The 18,870-nt window shown below is 38.8% G+C and overlaps 1 protein-coding gene across 12 annotated transcripts in view; it reads left to right on the top strand.

Moving 5' to 3' along the window:
• CADPS (calcium dependent secretion activator) overlaps nt 1-18,870 on the top strand; it is a 358,046-nt gene that overhangs the window by 225,655 nt on the left and 113,521 nt on the right. For all 12 annotated transcript variants that reach the window (XM_026650418.2, XM_026650417.2, XM_026650416.2 and 9 more), the window contains exons 10-12: nt 2,501-2,609; nt 4,208-4,420; nt 15,949-16,085. In XM_026650418.2, the coding sequence (XP_026506203.1) occupies nt 2,501-2,609; nt 4,208-4,420; nt 15,949-16,085 (459 nt within the window). The remainder of the gene's footprint in view (nt 1-2,500; nt 2,610-4,207; nt 4,421-15,948; nt 16,086-18,870) is intronic.

Raw genomic sequence — 18,870 nt, 5'->3', positions numbered from 1 at the left:
TTTTCAAGGGAGGGACTTATTTCTTGGCACCCTTCCTCTATTGCATAGCCCTTTGCTCACTTACATTGCTATATAAATCATATTTTAAACTTGTCCAGAGGACAGTGGCTTTTGGACACTTCTGTTTTCATTTGACTCATCTTACTTTTCCTGTCATATGACATGTAACCTCTCTCTCTCATGTAAATTAACCCTATGGTAAGTGCTCAAAATCCTGTTATACCACCAATATAAATCATTAGTTACATTAAAGATCAAAAAAACAAATAGGAGATGAATGAAAACCTGTAGACTAAGATTTGGGCTTGAATTTTTAAAAAATCTATTTCAATTACAGTACCATAACATGGGGAAATATTTTTTTGGTTATGTCAGGCTGAGAAAAGGAAGGTTATTGGAGTTCAAAGGTAATAAAAAAAAACCCTTAGTCTTACCAAAATAAAATATGTAACAACAGTGCAATTACATGTTTTAATACTTCATGAACTCTATTCTTGGTAAGTAGAATGTTCCAAGCCACAGATGGAGCTCTAACAAGAAAGTTTCCTTGGATCAGTAGAATGAGAGTAGTGGTATTATTTGTATAATATTGTAAAATTAGAAATACTGACTAAAGTGTGAATATATGTGTGTAAAATATGTGTGTGTACATAGTTGATTTGGCTGGTTTCTTATTGGGAATGAAGAATATTTTCTGTGTGCAAGAACTCTGAGATGCAATATATGCATAGTAAAGAGAGTCTGAAAATCAGCACCCACTTTCTGGGTTAGAGAAGTTATTCTGAACTAGAGAAGCGTTGTTGTATGTTGCTATAACTGTTGCAGGAAATAAACACAAGTTGTATCACTAGAGGTTGATGTTAGATTAAAATTGAATCACTCCAAAATTAATTTTTTCTTGACATCCCTAATTTCAGAAGGTAACTACTTGTAGAGTAATACAATTCTCATTATTTTCATGAAGTAATTGAGAGCTACCAATAGTAAATAATCACTAATAAATTTAGCAGTTTGTCCAGCAGGTGGCAGCAATATACTACATGTAAAGTACAACTGATTGAAAAATAAATTCAAGAGTGCTCTAAATTCTGTGTTTGTAGGCACTAAGCTTAATTTTAAATGTATTATTGTTTTTACAGTCTTTTTAATTATTGAATAGCTAGGAAGGTTGAGTACATAATTTCAATCAAAGTTCATGCCAAATGCTTATGTCTAGTATGCATCTGAAAACAATATCTGTTGGTTGTTGCTCAGTATTCTTACTGGTGGTAGTAAACAATGAACTTAACAGGTCACTAGTATCTGTCTTTTAATCTTATTCCCACAAATGTGCGGGCTGTAGATTTTTAAGAGCTGTTCCTGAGAATAAGTTGCCATAATGAAAAAATTCTTATGAGTGCATGACAGTATTTAACACGAACCAGTAGAGGGCAGCAGTGTATCGAGCAGTGATTGAGCAGTGATCTAATCTGCTTGCAAGTAGTTTCATGTCTACAGCTTTAAATAAATAGCATTTTATGAGCGATAGATGCCACAAAAATATATGCTGCATGTATATTTATACTAGAGCAATGTCTCTGTAGTTTGGAGGCAAATCTCTGAGCTGCTTGGCTGCCGTGGAGAGCGAACACTTGCACACAGACTGTCTTTCAAGATGTTTCCGCACTTCCAAAAAATGACGAACACGATCCATTAATATAAGAGTTTTAAGGAACCACATGAAGTCAAAGTTTCATCCAGAGGTCAACAAAATGTCTAAACTCATAAAATTATGTAAGGAATCCAGGCTCTGACACAACCTTAACAAAGTCATTTGAAATCATTTGACAGTAAATTTCCCTGTAAGTTCCTAGCCTAAAGCATGGAGAATCCTTTGCTTTCTAACAGTCTTCTTTCAGACATTCCAGATTTTAAAATGCTAAGTACAAGTTGGGTCTTGATGCAGCCTGATGGCCTCCTAAAGGCAATTTGAGAGCTGACGGAGATCCCGGAAGCTGAAAAGGCTTCCATCAAGAACTTGACATTGAATGTATCGTGTCATACAGATGGTAACTCAGAGGAGTGAGAGCTGCCATTTACAGCACTGATGACAACAACTGCAGAGATCAGTGGGATTTTAAGATTGCTTTAATATGACTGGCACCTAGCAATTTAGCTCACATTGTTTGTGACAGGGTGTCACTCTGGCACTTGTCTGAGATGAATGATAGAGTTTTTAAAGCATGTCGCTTCCTCTTTTAGGGAAATAAAAAAACATATGTATCAATGCAGAGAATTAGGAATCGGCTGTAAAAGAATGTGTAAGAAAATGTTTTGCTAAGCATGTTAAAGTCATAGTCTGGCAACGATCAATAAGAAAATAAAATCTCCTTCTTGATCAGTAAATGAGGCTATGCCCTGTGCAAAACTCCAGTTATTGAACATCATTTGTAAGCATTTACACTTTGAATCTCCCTGTTGTGGTAGCGTGGTGCCATCTTAGCTTTGTGGTTTTCTTCAGGTTAGTCAATATACGTTTGCTATGTGCAGTTACCGGGAGAAAAAAGCCGAACCTCAAGAACTACTGCAACTTGACGGATACACAGTGGACTACACTGACCCACAGCCAGGTATGAGGAAAGGTGACCGGTTTTTGCGAAGAGATAAAGCTTGTCACATTTATGAAACTGCAAAATATAGCTGCAAAATCAGATCCTTTTTTTTTTCCCTGTCTTTGTAGCTAAGCCGTGACTGGTTGTCTTATACATATGTTTGTGTTTATACTGATCGTTATCTATTCAAAACTTGAAAACCACACAGCCTCTAAGTTGATTTGGGGAAACCAGCTGAAGATGAAATATTATCAAATGTCTTTCTTCATGGCACAGAGGCTGGCATTTTCACAGGAACCTAAGGGGGTTAGGTACTCCCAGTAAAACCAGTAGGAACTGAGTTTCTAACTGAGCTAGTCACCTCTGAAAATCCCAGCCTAAGCCTTCAAGTTATTCTCCACTGACACACACGCACTCCCCTCCTATGCCAACCAATGTACCTGTTTTCATCATAAAAAAATAATACTTACAAGACCAGAGTGTCATTTTCACTGATCTGGCTTTTCCAGGGCCTTTCCTGTACCTGTTTGTATACACAATAGTCCACTTCCTGATCCCTTTTCTCATGCTGAGTAGCACCACACCTTACTGATTTCAATGGAACCACTTGTCAACGACAGTGCTACTCATCATCGGGCTCTGGTTCTCTGTGCTGAGTTGTGGCACTGCATTCCCATCTGAGCAGATGGGATATGCTACTTTGGGCTGTTGGGAGCTCAGCTGTTCTTCAAAGATGACCAGCTCAGCTTTGTGAAGAACTAGGAAGGACCGCACCACTCCACTCTGAAATCATGGCCACAGCGGTGTCAGTGGTAAAACTCCCATTGGCTTCAGTGGGGCTGGGATTGTACAGATTGAGATTACTGTAGACAGAGGAATGCATGTGTTCGTCCCTCTTAAATGGACTTCAGCAAGTAGCCAGAAAACAGCTGCTAAGGATCTGATTCTCTTACTCCAGGTTTACACTGTTGTAACTGAGGTCAGAATCTGGCCCCAAATCAGGGAGCGAGAAAGAAACAAACATGCACCCTCTGGAAAAGAGAAATGCATGAAGCCCTGTCCCCACCCCGAGTCTCGTTTCAAAGATGAGAATTGGTCGGGGGTTGTATTAAGGGCACGGCGGATAGCGGGAGTTTTGCTTGAAAAAGGACTACAGCACCAGGCCCAAACACCTGATGTCAAGAGAAGGGCTGGTAAATGTTATATATAACTGACATCTAGCTTCTGTAAAAACAATCTAATGCTCCATTAGACTGTTAAGATCAAACAGTGCGAAAAGTTTCTTAAACCCTTTGACACACATTGTGCTCCCAGCAACACCAACGCAACTTGTTGACTCTAAAGTCAATCGAGTTATTTTGGAGTAACTGAGAGCAGCTGATACACACACACTGATATAGCTATCCTAGGGAGGTGGTGGATTCTCCATCACTGGCGGTCTTTACATCAAGATTGGATGTTACTTTTTAAAAGGAATGTTTTGGCTCAATGGGCTGAAAGCAAGAATCACTGGGTGAAATTCTACACCCTGTGTTATGCAGAATGATCAGTTCTGCTGTTAAGCTCTGCGAATCTCTGTTACCACGTTAAAATGTTTTGTTTTTTTCTCCTGCCAGGTTTGGAGGGTGGCAGAACATTTTTCAATGCAGTGAAAGAAGGAGACACAGTGATTTTCGCAAGTGATGATGAACAGGACCGTATCCTGTGGGTTCAAGCCATGTACCGGGCCACCGGCCAGTCCCACAAACCTGTGCCACCGACCCAAGTTCAAAAGCTTAATGCTAAGGGAGGAAATGTTCCCCAGCTAGATGCCCCAATCTCTCAATTTTGTAAGTAAATAAAGTTCTCCTAGACAGCAGAAGTCTCTGATGGAAAGAGTTTCTGCACTGATGTGAATAAATATTCAGACACAAAATTCCAACTTTTTGAAATATTTTTTTTGTGATTTCTAAGCTGCTCTTACATCAGTGAATTCATAACCAGTTAACCTTGTGTTTTACCCACAATCAAACTCAAGAAACAAATTATGAGGGGAGATTGTAAAATGAGTATCTTAAAATGCAATACTTGATAGAAGAGAGATTCTGGGAGAAACATTTTCAATAGGGCTAAAGCCCAACCTTCTCTTTTACGGGAATGCTTTTCCCATCCACAAGAAGAAAGTCACAGGTCCAGATCAGCGAATTTGATTTGCACCAGAGATCAGGTACTTAGAGGTGCAAGTGCCCAGATTTACACCCACAATCCAATTGCACATTCAAAAACATAGGTACAATTGTGAAGGTGCAAAACTCACCCACAAAAGGAGGCTCCCTGTTGAAAACTTAAACTATGGGAAAGTGTGTGGTATTTTTATTAGGTTGCTTTTACAGATCAGATAGATGTGAATTTTCATCTTATAACTCTTGATTATCTGCACATGCTGTGTGTTTGTTCATAGTTTGCTTAATTTTATATTTAGCATGATTCTTTTTGCCTTGTCAATATGATCTGATTTTAAACTAAACAAAAATCCATTATTTAAACAATCATAAGAAGCCAACACAAGTAAAAAAAGGATGAATGAGGTGCACATTTTTTCTTGACCATATCTTAGTACCACCTTTCATAGCTCTTAATTGTGGACGTGTATCTCCCTTTAACTTCAACAAGAATTATGCATGTGCATCAAGGTAAAATAAGGAAAAGACCATAAATTCCTTAAGAAATTCTTCTATTTAAATCAACTTTACATTTAAAATTGAAGAGCAATTAAAATAGGATCTATAGAACTGTAATTGTTTTGAATATTTTGACATGATCAAGGAATTTAGAACTATATTTTCCATATAAGGTGAAATCTACTTAGGGTTAACATCATTTGGGCTTTTTTTTTAAAATCAGGATTTAATATACTAGTCTCGGGATTTATAAGAACTATATTTCCAGTCCCCATAGAATACAATTATGGGACATGTAGAACATGTAGACTATTGGACCTTTTTTACTGTGCTTCATGTACTTGCATATTTTGGACTCTATTCTGCACCGCATATCTTGTGTCCCCTTATAACATCAATGAGAACATAGCATGATACAGCTTGGTCAATGCATATTACGTGTTTTCCCTTCTGTGATCCTGCTTCTGACCTTACAGAATCAAAATTCCCATTGACCTACGGGGTCATTGACTTAACTAAGGACTGAAGGATTGGACCCTAGAATGGCATGGGGCCATGAAAGAGAGTGTAGATAACTGACTAACAGGAGCATCTTACATATTGGGAGATTTAACCCATATGTCTTGTGCTTATTCAATAGACCTGTCTGGGGCATGGTGATCTTGGTGCAATCACAAGGATCATATTTTCACCCACCCAAATTCTTTGTCAAAAGGTTCTTCAAAATCCTGTCCTCCTTGCATCCGTTTGTGGGGCAAAACTTTTTTGGTCAGTAGCCATTTTCGTAAGTATCGTAAGCAAGCAGCAAGGAAGAGGGGTGGAGCAAGGAGCCGAGTGTGGCTCCCTGATGCTAGGGCTGGTTCAGTGCCAGCTGTGGCATATTTTAGGGCAGCCTCAGAGCTACTGCAAAGTATGTTAGCGGGTAGCATCCTGTAAGGGGCTGCCTGTCGGCACGGTTGCTATAGACCGGCAGCCCTGGGCACAGCCCTTCTCTTCCCAACATAACCCTATACCAGACCTGGCATAAGAGCTGACTATGCCGACCGAGGAGTCTTTTTGGTCTGCAAGAGCAGCACAAAGGGGCCATACTTGGGGAGGGAGTCTGGCCCACGTGTTTGCCGGTCCCCATTCTCAGACACCTTTTTCCTTAACAAATATACACTAATCAAAGGCATTTGCAGTAGGCCTTTCCCACCACCTTACAGGAACTGAAGACAACGAGTACCAAGGGGTGTAACTCAGAGCCACACTCTGCCCATGGTCAGGGCCCGCATCCTGTCCTCTGTGACCTCAGCATACGCACCCAAGGGGCTGAGTAAGCAGGACTGTACCCATTGTACTGGTAGGTAAACTGAGATGGAGAGGTTCAGCGATTTGCCTGTGAGTGAGTGGCAGGGTCAGGAACAGAACACAGGAATCCTAGCTTCTTCTAACCATTACACAACCCTCCATCAAAGACTTGGGGCATGCCCCTTCATTCTCCCACGCTCTGTATATTACCATACACTAGCCATACATACAGGTGTAGAAACTCCACAAGTTCGAACTTGCACTTCCCTTCTCATTCTTCCACCGAGGCTGGGTTCTCGCCTCCCTCCTCCCAACTAAAGAAGCCAGGATCTTAGACCCCTAAACTCATCCTCTGTGATCAATTAGAGTAAAGAGCCATCCCTGCAGACCCCTCTGTTCTTCTCAGGGCCTTGTTCCATCCTCACCAGCCTCAGATCTGAAGCCTTTGGCCTCTACGCTACCACCAAGACTCGTTGGCAGAATGGTTTCCACACCACTTTTGCTGTCGTTGGAGCCCCTTACTGCTAAAGTTGCTAAAAAAACCTCTTCAAGAGGGTAATTCCAAAGTGCAGAGTTGGGAACCCCGACAAACGCCTGCATATTTCTTCCACCGTATCTAGAGGAACGGATCCTCCTCCACAAGCGACGAGGGGAAAGCGGAAAACATGCCAGAGCCCAGATTCATCCACGCATTTCAGCTGCTCTCTGCCGATGGCAGCAGTAAGGAGCTAGGCCCAATGGCTTATTTTTGTATGCCTGTATATTAGTGTATGTTCTGTGGACAGAATACTGCGCTCATTTAAAAGATCATTGGGTAGTAAAATACATGCAGCTTAAGTCATAAAAAGCAGAAGCGAGTCCTTCATGCACACATGACGTTTACAGTCAAGTGTTTTGGTTATAGATAGAGATCTGGATTAAATCTTTTAACTTCTAACAAATCAAGTATTGCATTTTAAAAAGGGGGGTTGGTTTGCTGGGGGTGGGTTGTTTTATTTGTTGTGTTGCCTGCAGAAAGGTAAGGACTACTGTTAAGCACTTTATTCTTGTGCATTTAACTATATACCTTGCAGATCTTATTTTTTCTTGCTTATTATAGGGTAAAGTTCTTGGCAAACGAAGCACTTGCAAGAAAGTAAATGTTAAAGCAGTGTCTCTATAAATTGTTTTGTTATTGCTTTCCTGGGCAGAGTAAGCAGCTTAAAGATGGTAGAACTGTTTTCTGTTATACACACACGCACACACACAAATCCAACACCCCAGTCTTGTTATGTAGCTGTCTGTTAAACAGAAACTTGAGAACAACACATTTTGCAGTGGGGAAACTTGGGAGTAATGCTGAATTCATTTGGTTCCCACATAATTTGACTTAGCAAATATAAACTTTATGCATTACTCAACTTGTCTTCTAACTGGCTAGCAACACTTGACTTTGAAATAAACAAACAGCTCTAAGCAAGGGTGGAGTGTATTTTTTGTGCAATTTAAATACTGGAAAAAAATAGATCCTGCTATTCATTAATTTGAGTATGACTCTACAATCCCTTTTACGTGGGTGAAACAGCACCTGTTAGACTGAGAATTTCTGCCTTTTTATTGTTGTTTTGCTACAATTTAAAAGAAAAAAATACACTAACACAAAGCTATACTTTTTCTCAAATATTTGCATTTATAAGAGAAAAATCCCAAAGCCATGCTTGTTTACTGTTGAAATGATGTACAGTACTGTAGTTAATAATGCTGCCAAGATATATTACACCCTTTGGCAATATATTAAGCTTCATAAAAGTGGTCACTTGTATGGGAGCACCAATCTTTGTCCATTCTATGTCAGTAGTACATTAAACCAAAAAAAATCATACTCAGCTTTCATTTTTTGAAAAAAATTTCTTTTAAACGTTAAAGATTGGTCAGTAATTGTTTTACATACCACTTGTGATTATACTTCATTTTTAATGTGTGTTTATATTTAATGGCTGTTAATCACATCATATACCAAGAGTTGGCTGTTTTGAGAATTGTAATTATTTGTTCCACCATAATTAATGGCTAGGTTTATTGAGCTTCATAAGAAATTTTCAGCTGTAAGTGTTGTCGTTGTTTTGGGGGATTTTTTTTAAGTTTTCTTTTTCATTCTTTGCTTGAACCCAAGTACTTTAGCGCTAGGTTAGGGTTCCTGTCTGCTTTCCTGAGCCTTGTTGCTAGTCTTTATGTTATTCTGGTTTGTTCCTTCTTACCCTGCTAACTTCTAGCTGGACTCAAGGGTAAGTGCTTCCCTGTAGCTAGCACAGCTCAGATAATCAGACTAGATTATCTGACATATGCAATGTGCTTATTTTTCACTTAAATCTTTCTCATGTTTAGATTTTGTAGTAAAACTTTCCATGTTATTTTCCTGAATTTAGGTTTGAAATGTAACTTTCCATACTGAAATTAGGATGCATGTGATGTTTGCATAATTGCCTTCTCTTCCTGGCTTTCACGTTGGCATCAATTGATCCTCTTAGTAAAGCCAATCATTAACATTTCCTATTTTTCATTCCAAGATGTAAATATTAATTAACATCACAATAAATCTGTAAATAATACCTTTTTTTGTTTCATGGAATTTACATCTAGTTGACTGCTTAATGCCTGAAAACAGATCATTTTGCACTCTATCATTTTTTTCCGTTCCAATTATTAGCATGGTGTAGTGCACCAGCAGTGTGGGGGTAACCATGGACACCTCAAAGAATAGAAAGGTAGGGTAGTAAACCTGAAGAGGCCTAACTGAGCAAGACAAGGTGTACTTCAAAGAAACAAAACCCAAAACAGAAAGACATTCCTTGCACATCCAAGCATGAGTCTTCATGGTTTGACAGTTTCTGATCATGTAAAATCAATAGTGGGTTATTCTGAAAACAAACTGTAGCCCTTTGTTTACTATATATATTTCCAGACAGGAAAGACAATCCACTATGCGTTAAAATAGTTTAGTCACAATAGGGACTCTTCCTATTCCCAAAAACAAATATACTTGAATGTTTAACATGTGGTCTCAAATGTCATTTTTATATCAAAGAAATGCTTTTTTAAGTATAATAATTAAGAAAATTGCTATAAGAGCTTTTTATCCTCTTTTTGTTATTTTCCTATAAAGATACCTATTTAAACAGAAAGATCATAGTTTAAACTTGTGGAATAAATTTTTTTTCCTCAGTTATTTGTTCAGTCTTAAATAAAATATACACTGTACTAATTCTTTATTCATGTTTAAAACGCTGTTCCTCAAACACATGGTGAGTGCATACTTTACTTAAGAGGGAGTAGAAGCTGTTGGTCATGAGAGCTGGCAAATATGTATTTGGAGTATTCTGAATGCGATTATGAGAAGGAGCAGGTGGTATCTACCCTCCTGAGCATTAAACAATACTCCTTTTTTTTTCTTGCATAAATGTACCCCCAGGTTGCAGGCAGAATTTCTTTACCCCTTCTTAGCAGATACTACTTTTTCTTTTCTTTTATCTTTTAAATTTTTTGGATGTCTGATGAGGATTCTGATCCAACTTTGCCACACAACGTTGACTTGGTAAAAATTAAGGATTTAAACACTTTTTAAAGAAAGAAAGAAAGAATGAATTTGCGTCTGATGTGCTTTAATTGCTTTATTTTATATATATATATAAATCTCATGAGAACATTATGTCTTCTTGTATTGTCAACTTGCAGATGCTACATATCAGGAATGCAGTATTAAAATATTAATTCACTTCTCACATAACTTGCATGAATTTAAAATAGACTATATATCGCTTTTTTGTGTTTTAAAAAGCATGAATGACTTATTAAAACAGTTGTATATTTCCCCATCATTAAATTCAAAATATTTAAAAAAACATTTAAAAAAAATATTTTATCCTAGAAGTAGCATTTCTCTAAGATCTAATTTTTACTTATTCTGTGAACCACTTGGTTTTATCACATATTATAAACTGTAATTCACTTAACTACTGAACCTTGAATAACTTAGATTTCATTTAAAAATATAGTATAATTAATAATTTACAGTAAAATGATTTACTCACTATTAAATCTTTAAAATGAAGTTGTAAAATATGTTTTCATATCCAGTAGAGGGAAAAGTAAAAACCAAGTAAGAAAAAGTGTGACAGACTTGTCTCATTATTTAAAGCAGCAGTAACAATACTAAAAATGAGCTCTTGTAACTTTGGGCATGTAGATAACTTCATTCACCTGAGTAGTCCCGTTGCTCTCAGTGGGTTAGGTGAGTAAAGCTACATGCATAAGTGTTTGCAGAGAGGGACATAATCATGGTAAAATATGAAATATTAATTGGATTGACTTACGATCAGTGGTAACGTTATATCGTACATAAAGAGGAAGGGACACAAATATCATTGCCAGCAATTCAGTAAGAAACAACAATATGGGGCTTTAAGTCCTATTTAATTAATTTATTTATTTGACTAGAACACTAGCAGCGTGAGCTAGTGTTTTCAGTTCTACAGATTCAAGCAAACCTCAGTTCCTAGGCACTTTCTTTTGGTGTTTTGTTAACAAGTAGTCATTCTGAGAGCCTCTGTAAGTTCTGCTTAATCTATGAGACCATGAAGAAATTTAGCTGTTCCTCAAAGCATGCAGTCAACTGTGTGGCACAACACAATGAGCAGGGAGTTCGCCTGCAGTTCTGCTTGCCCTCTCTCCCACTGTTGTGCATAGCTGAAGAAGAGTTAAGTTACTGAAAAACTTAGCGTTGTAGTCTGACCATGCCAATAAAGACTCTTCTAGAAATATCTGTAAATGAATAGCTGCCATCAATCATTGTCATTCCTTTATTTCATGTCTCCTGATGAGGTTGACTAGTGTCATTGTTTGTTACCGTCCAAACCACATCTTCATTCTTGTAATGTCAAGCAGATATGACAAGTACACATTTTCCAGATGAGTAGGATACAAAGTCACCTTTTAATTTACAGTTTTATAAACAAATGTGTTGTAAAATTTACTGGATGTTCAGTTGCCCTTGGTACTCAAACAAAGTCACTCATTACTGAAAATAAATAATTTGGAGTTGGAAATTCTTACAATAAAATGGCTACCCATAGCCTTTTATAACAAGAATTCTTTTATGGAGCTTGTCCCCAGTTGTGAACTGCAGCAGTCTTAACAAAATCTGCCTAAATTCTTACTGTAGCAAAAGACACCAGGGGGAAAAAAACAAAACAAAAACACAAATAGCAAGAAAGGGATGTTTGACCTTTTTGTCTGTTGCTTTTAATTGACTGTCGTAAATAACAGAAGGACTGCCCTAATAGAACAGAGTGGTGGGGCATTTTTTTTTCTTCCTTTTTTTTCATATCTATGTCTTACTGACATTGACAGATTTTTAAGACTATGACTTCAAACATATATACAAAATATGTGTTTGACAGAGAACCACAGTAAGGATAGCTAAGGCAGACAAGATAGACATGCCAGTTTTTTGTAATGCTACAAGTAGAATAAAATGAAATTGCAATAAGAGAAATGTATTAAGAAGGGCAATAATGTAAATTTCAAAGTTTAGCATAAAAGGCTATAGCATAGTTTTCAAGAACGAAGGTTAATAGAGTTTGTGATGCCAATATAACTTTACTCACAGTCTAAGATGTAAAACAACTTTTTTTGGCCAGTAGCATAATGTTGTCTTGGGGCCTTGAATAAAGAAGTGCCAACTAACTTGGCAAAGCACCTTGGAAAGGGATTGTAAATTACAGAAACAGCACATAACACTCTCTTTTTCTTTGTATTTAATTATCATTGTTATAAGAACAGATTAGAGTCATAAGGCCAAACTACTGATTTATTAAAAGTGTTTACAAATTATATGTACAATTTGGGTCTGAGTTTGAGCCATCTACCTTTATTTTGTAATTTGCTTAAAGGCGCGTTCAAGCGGTACAAATTGTTTATTTTGAAAGATGACTGTTTTATATAAAAATCATTATTTTACATACAGATATAGTTGTTACTTTAAAATCTTGAGTGCCTGTCTGAGGTGGCTGGGGCAATGTATTTATGCTTTGCTTTTTCCTAGGTAGGTAAATGTTTTTAGTATAATTGGCTTTTAAAATTCAGTTTTAGGAATAATTTTAAAAAAATCAAGATACAAAAACAAATTGCAGATTGAGTGGTGCATTTATTTTGTAATGTAAAATAATTCAGTGAGCGAAGGCAAACTTAGTGTAGGGTTGTAATTATTTTATCTACTGAGACATATCCTAAATGGTCCAGAGAATTTTGAGCAGCTAGACCAGTGCAATATTTTTATTTAAGTTAAATATGTGTGTGCGTAACATGCAATAGAATCATTTTCCAAAGACATCTCCAATTCAAATCCCATTTGATTTTCATGAAAGACCTCCTCTTGAAAGCATAATTTCCTCATTTCAATCCAAGATGGTGGTTTGTGCGCACCTAATCCTGCAGTCTACCTACGTAAAACAACTACTGGACATGATGAGTGGTTTTGTGTAGACGAGAGCTGCAGCATTGAACCACGATGAGGACTGCTGTCGTGAAGCTTACTTTCTGTGCCAGAAATGGTCACATTTTCAATAATTTTAATGAGCAGAACTCATGCAAATTGCCCTTCTTTGGAATACATCTTGGTCAGTCAAGCTCATAAAATACCATCTACGGTAACTGTCTCTTCATGTGGTCATTCTGAGCCCGTCAGATCTTTGGGGGGATAGAGAGGATTTCAAGTGGGTACATACTTGGGAGCTGGGTAAGGCATTGCTTTGCAAAGACTAATTAAAGTATAATTATCTTTGGGGTCAATTTACTACAGTGCAGTGGAATTTGGCAAGAGCCTACTGACCACTGAACTTTGTGAGCTGTGCCTAGGGACCTGTATAGGTCCTCTGCTCTAGGGTGTAGATTGCTTGTAAACTTATATTTGATCAGAGAGGTCTCAAAAACCATGAGCAGATCCTTAGCTCCATTGAAGTCAGTTAAACTATGAGATTAACACCATCGAAGGATCTGCCCCAGGTCCCTCTCGTGAACAGAAGTTGAAAGGCATCCCAGGTCAGTGTGAAAGGGAGAAAGTAGCAGTAATTTATAGTTACCTATTTTCTAGCAGATCAGTTTAAAGAGGTTCAACAAAAAAAGGGGGAAATGGCCCTTAAAACTTCTAGTTGGGTTACTCAAGGCTAAGAAAGTATCCTCTTTGCTAAACAACAAGATTGACAGTGCACCCTGGCTCATAATTGAAAAGTAATAAAATATCTGAGCAGAACTGGCAAATTAAGGCCTCCAGCCAGTTTGTCAGCTTGCAGTCTACTCGAGGAAATTTGAGAGCAGCAGTCTACTAAAAAAAAAGCCTTGATATTTCTGTTAAAATTGTAACGCTATTTTATGGGCACTAGATGTGGAATTGAAAACAGCAGATACAAAACCTTTAGTAGTGTATTCATATTAATCAAATCGATCTTGGCCCAGAGGGACAGAAAGGATGGGGCATAATCTGTCAAAATAGATAGAAACCAGCCTATTGGTGTGTTGATAGTGCGCTACAATGAGAGACCCAAGGTTGGGGTGCACTTTAGATCCTATGCCGTAGGCTGGTGGAGACTAAATGTGTCATGGAGGCGATGTGCTAATTCTCCATGTTGGGGAGGCTGCCCCACACCTCGGAGCCAACACACACACACTAGCTAATCCGTAGGCAGCATCAACTCTAAATGGACCTGCTGTTTCACTCTTCATGCTGGATGCATGGAGTCACAGGGAGGGAAAAACCAGTTGGGGGTCAGGTATTAGGCAGATAGATGGCAAATGGGAATTTTTATGTTGAACAAAATAGAAAAAGTTAGCCCCAGTACTGTAACATACGTTCTAAACCACCGTACCTGTTCAGCAGATTTCTAATCAAAACGATTACAAGCTCCTGCCATATTAAGTATTGCTTGCAGTTAATTGAAATGTTACGTTTTGAATCTATGTTGTCATTCTAATGGGCAACGCTATCAATATATTTAACTACAGAATATCAAGAAAAATGTAGACAATGTCTCCTATAATAGATGGAATATCTATGGATTTAGACATTCCCAAGACATCTTGTAAAATGACACCGTCTTCCATAGGTTAATTTTAAATCTTTAATTAATCTTCTATTTAACATAATTCTTTGCTTCCATATAAGTCTTACTTCTATTTTTTTTTTAAGTTGCATATTTTTGTGTCTGATTGGAAAGGGTTAGTTTGGTTTAGAAACAAATATAAATACCAAATTAGTAGCAAGAAACACGAAATTTTAATTTACTGTGGTTTTGTGCTCTTTCAGCCACCGTAATTGTTTCAAGACCACACAGTTCCCCTAGGAGTTGTAAACAGAGTGAGATTTAAACCCTGCTCTATTTGTGAGGGATTTGGCAAGAACCCATGTAGCAGGAAACTTGAGTAAATGCAAAAAGAGAGTGGAAAGTGTCTTTTAATTTAGTCATTTTCCATAGAACAAAGCTACTGCCTAGGGATCTCTCCTTGGCCACACCTACACTGAATATTTTGTTTTGGTTCCACTGGTGAAGTTAGTATAATTTTAGTTATATATGTTGAGATTAATTAGTTAGCCCCTAGGAGTTTGTGCCGATAGACGTCACCCACATCAGAGAAGTGTGAAGACGTTGAGGCTATTAATTCACAAAAGATGGCAGCTCATAATCCTAGCAGAGTAAATTCTGTCTGTCTGTTGAAATGGCTAACTCAATCTGCACACGATCAGGCTACTTCCTTCGTGACAACAAACTACATCTCAATTTAACTTATCAGCAATGCTTAAATGAGCATCTTTTTTATTTCATTGAGATAGCATTTAAAAGCTGTTGTAACAAAATCTGAGATTGGGGGAGACAAATATTGGCATTTTGATGCAAAAAATTATAGCTGGTTTTATATCTAGAAAACCTAGTAAATTTAGAGAAATTGCTACAGACATAACTTTACTAGAATGGCAGAATCTATTATATAATTAATCTCAAATAACTAAATAGGAGTTAATTTACTTTTGCAAGCCAAAAATCTGTTAGCTTATTGTGTTTTGTAAGATACAGAATAAGTTATTGGGTTTGTGTTCTGTTTTTAAATACAGAATAAATGCACTATAAAGAGCAGTTGACAAGATGTTAATTCTAAAAGCTTTGGCCTGAATGCAATAAGATAGTCAAAACGTGATGCAAGTTGACAATGGGAGGTGAAGAATATATTTTGGGGAAATAAAAGTTAATGGCAATATAGGGGATGAGAATTATTTAGCTTTCATGCTTCATGGTGTATATTTTTCTCTCTCGTGTATATGTCAAATAGAATGTGCTGTATTTCTCTAAATTGTGTCTTTCTCTATATGTATAAATGAACAGATGCAGATAGAGCTCAAAAGCATGGCATGGATGAATTTATCTCTTCCAACCCCTGTAACTTTGACCACGCTTCACTCTTTGAGATGGTTCAGCGCCTCACTTTGGACCACAGACTTAATGATTCGTATTCTTGTCTGGCAAGTATATTCTTTGGTCTATAGTGATATAAACACCAGGAAAGAAAGTCAGAGCTTGTGCAAGTGGGGGCTGCTCCCATGTTGCCTGAGGAGTGGTCCCTGCTTTTGCCAGCTCTGAAGTTGGTCCCCCGCGGTATTTATTTTTAAGAGGCAATATACCCTGAACTTACTGTTGTTCGACTGCAGTAGCGATTCTGTGTTACCATTTATATTTGCACTTTTTATAATGTTATCTCCTGCAAAGACAAACTCACAGCTGGGGAAATATTATAGACAGCAGCAATGATATTTTTCAGTTTGCACCATTGCCTTACAGATGATGGTACAGGAGAAAAAGGAATCTGTACGGTCCCATCCCCCTTGTCAGTAGAGTTACACCAGAATACATGTGCCCCAGTATTTGTATGTACTGATGAATAGGGTTCCAAGCAGCTAACAGTTTGCTCTGTCTGAGAAGTTACCAGATGTTGGGCATGATCCTGTAATCTGTATTCATTCAGGAGTCCTGTTGTCGGGATCACTCACATAAGAAAGGATTGCAGGATCTGGTCCAGTGTGTTATAACACCGATTAAACAGAAAAAAAATATTAAGATTGTCCAAATATGACTTGTCATCTTTGTTATTTGGCTGGTCAGCACTCAACCCAATGGGCCCCTGATCTTTGATTGCGGTTCCTTGCTTCTACAATAATACAAATAAATACTAATGTACAGGACTTGTACAGTGGATTTCTAGAATGAACAGTAACTTACCGTGTTTGAAATGCTATAAGAGCCAGAGCCCTTAGAAGTCAGTGGGAGCCTTTCCATAGACCTGAGTGGTTTTTGGACCAGGCCCGATATGCAGATGGCATTCTAGAGGGGTTAGGTCCTGATCCCACCTGAGTGCACCCTGGGTCTGTTCCTATGCCAAGCAGCAGTACAACTTGGGTCTCCCTTTACAAATAATGCACGGAAATCTCAGCAGAAGAGTTAACTCTTTATGTACATGGAATGTTTGGTGTGCCAAAAATCTTCACCTTCTACCAATGGCATAAGCTCGGAAATTGAAGCTTTCTTGTATTGGAAGCAAGTGATACTCCTGTAAACCACCCAGAGGTTGTCATTGGGATTAAACATTTTTTTCACCTAGCCAGTCCCTCTACACCCAGGGCTCTCTTGTATTTTGTCAGTGACCTATACCCATCTTACCGCATCCAGGAACTCATCTTCTCCAATGGACTAAGGGGATGGTGATGGTGAGATGAAGGAAAGTTGATTCTAAGTGGTAGTTCTCATCCTGTTCTCCCAAGCAGTGTAGGACAACCATGTAGGACAGGAGTCCTCTGCCTCCTTTAGTAGAATTATTGTCATCACTCGGAGCAGCAGGAAGAGGCTCCCTTGAAACAGTAACAGCTCCTGCTAATGCCAAGACTTTGTTCTGATGCTAGCTGTTCATTAGGGGGTTTGCTTATGCGTTTTCAGTTGTGCTGCATGTGTCAGGGAATAGATGGGAAGGTCTGGGGTCCTCTTTGTTGTCCTCAGTTGCTGCATGTTTGCTCGGTCCTGGTGGTGGGAGTCCAGGAAGGGACCAGGCTGAGCAAGTTTTCAGGTGAGCTTCCATGTTCACCTTGGAGAAGCATTAGGAGTGCTCAGAAGGAGTAATTGGGAGGTTGGGTTTATGGGTCTGAGGCGGTCTGCGTTCTGCTCTGCAGCCCCTCACTTCTTGTGCAGCTGATCTCTGGGGGTCCTTGCAGGATGCCAAGGAGGTCTGCTCAAGGGGTAGGGAGGGGCTGGTGGAAATCCCCCTGTTGGGAGGTTATTGATAGAGCAGGCGGGGAAAGGACATTTGTCAGGCACAGAGCATGGATCCCACTATCTCACATGTGAGGGGCAATGGCAAGCAGTAACCCCGGCATGCAGCGTCTGCTTACTCAGGCATGGCTGGTTGCGAATAAGACCAACCCCATCCCATTAGGTCTTACTGGCTGGCTTGTGACTAGTTTGACTTAATTAGATTTTGGGAACATTTGGAGAGTTTCGACCAGTCGCTTGTGAAACAGACTCACAGCTGGGGGAGAAGCATAGAAGCCATTATTGACAAGATTGTTAATGTCTCTCTTCAAGAGGAAAGCTGCCAGCCACACTTCTTATTATTAAAGAGGTGTTTGGGCCCTTGCTTAAGAAGCCACTAGAGCGATGGGGCTCATATAAGCCCCAAGGCACATGGATCTTTGCAGCTCAGTCTCGCCATTTACCATCCTGTCTCAAACCTCCCCATTTTAAGGAATGTGATGATGGACCCTTTCTGGCCACACTTGGATTCCACAGGTTGCTTTCCTTCCTTTCAGTGTGGCTTCACACCTGGCTGTGGAACTGAGGCTGTGTTTACCTCAAAGATTGATTTACTTCGTAAAAAGAATCTGTGTTGACCTTCAGCAGCTTTTGATGCCATTGGCCATAAAGTTTTGTTGACTTGTCTGGGCAATGTTGTAAGAATGGCTCTTCGGTAGCTTCCCCCTTTTCTTTCCAAATGGTTCCAGAAGGGTGATGGGCAGTGGCTCTTCCTCCCATAGGACTTCAGTGTGCAGGGTCCCACAGAATTCTTCGCTTGTCACATCTGTTGTTCAGTGTGTGCGAATGTTGACTGGCACTGCTGGAGGAGGTGGTGAGAAAGATAGAGAACAATACTCAGTTCTGTCCCCTTTCCACTGAACCCAGATTGCAGTCTCCTGGGACAGGTATCTGTATGAAAACAACCTGGCTATGACCCATCTCCGATAAGACAGAAATGATGCTTGTTGG

Source organism: Terrapene carolina, unplaced genomic scaffold, assembly GCF_002925995.2.
Source record: "Terrapene carolina triunguis isolate 2854851 unplaced genomic scaffold, T_m_triunguis-2.0 Scaffold89, whole genome shotgun sequence".
NCBI classification, from domain to species: Eukaryota; Metazoa; Chordata; order Testudines; family Emydidae; genus Terrapene; species Terrapene triunguis.
The sequence above is the reverse complement of the archived record's forward strand: the minus strand, read 5'-3'. Positions and strand labels throughout refer to the sequence as shown.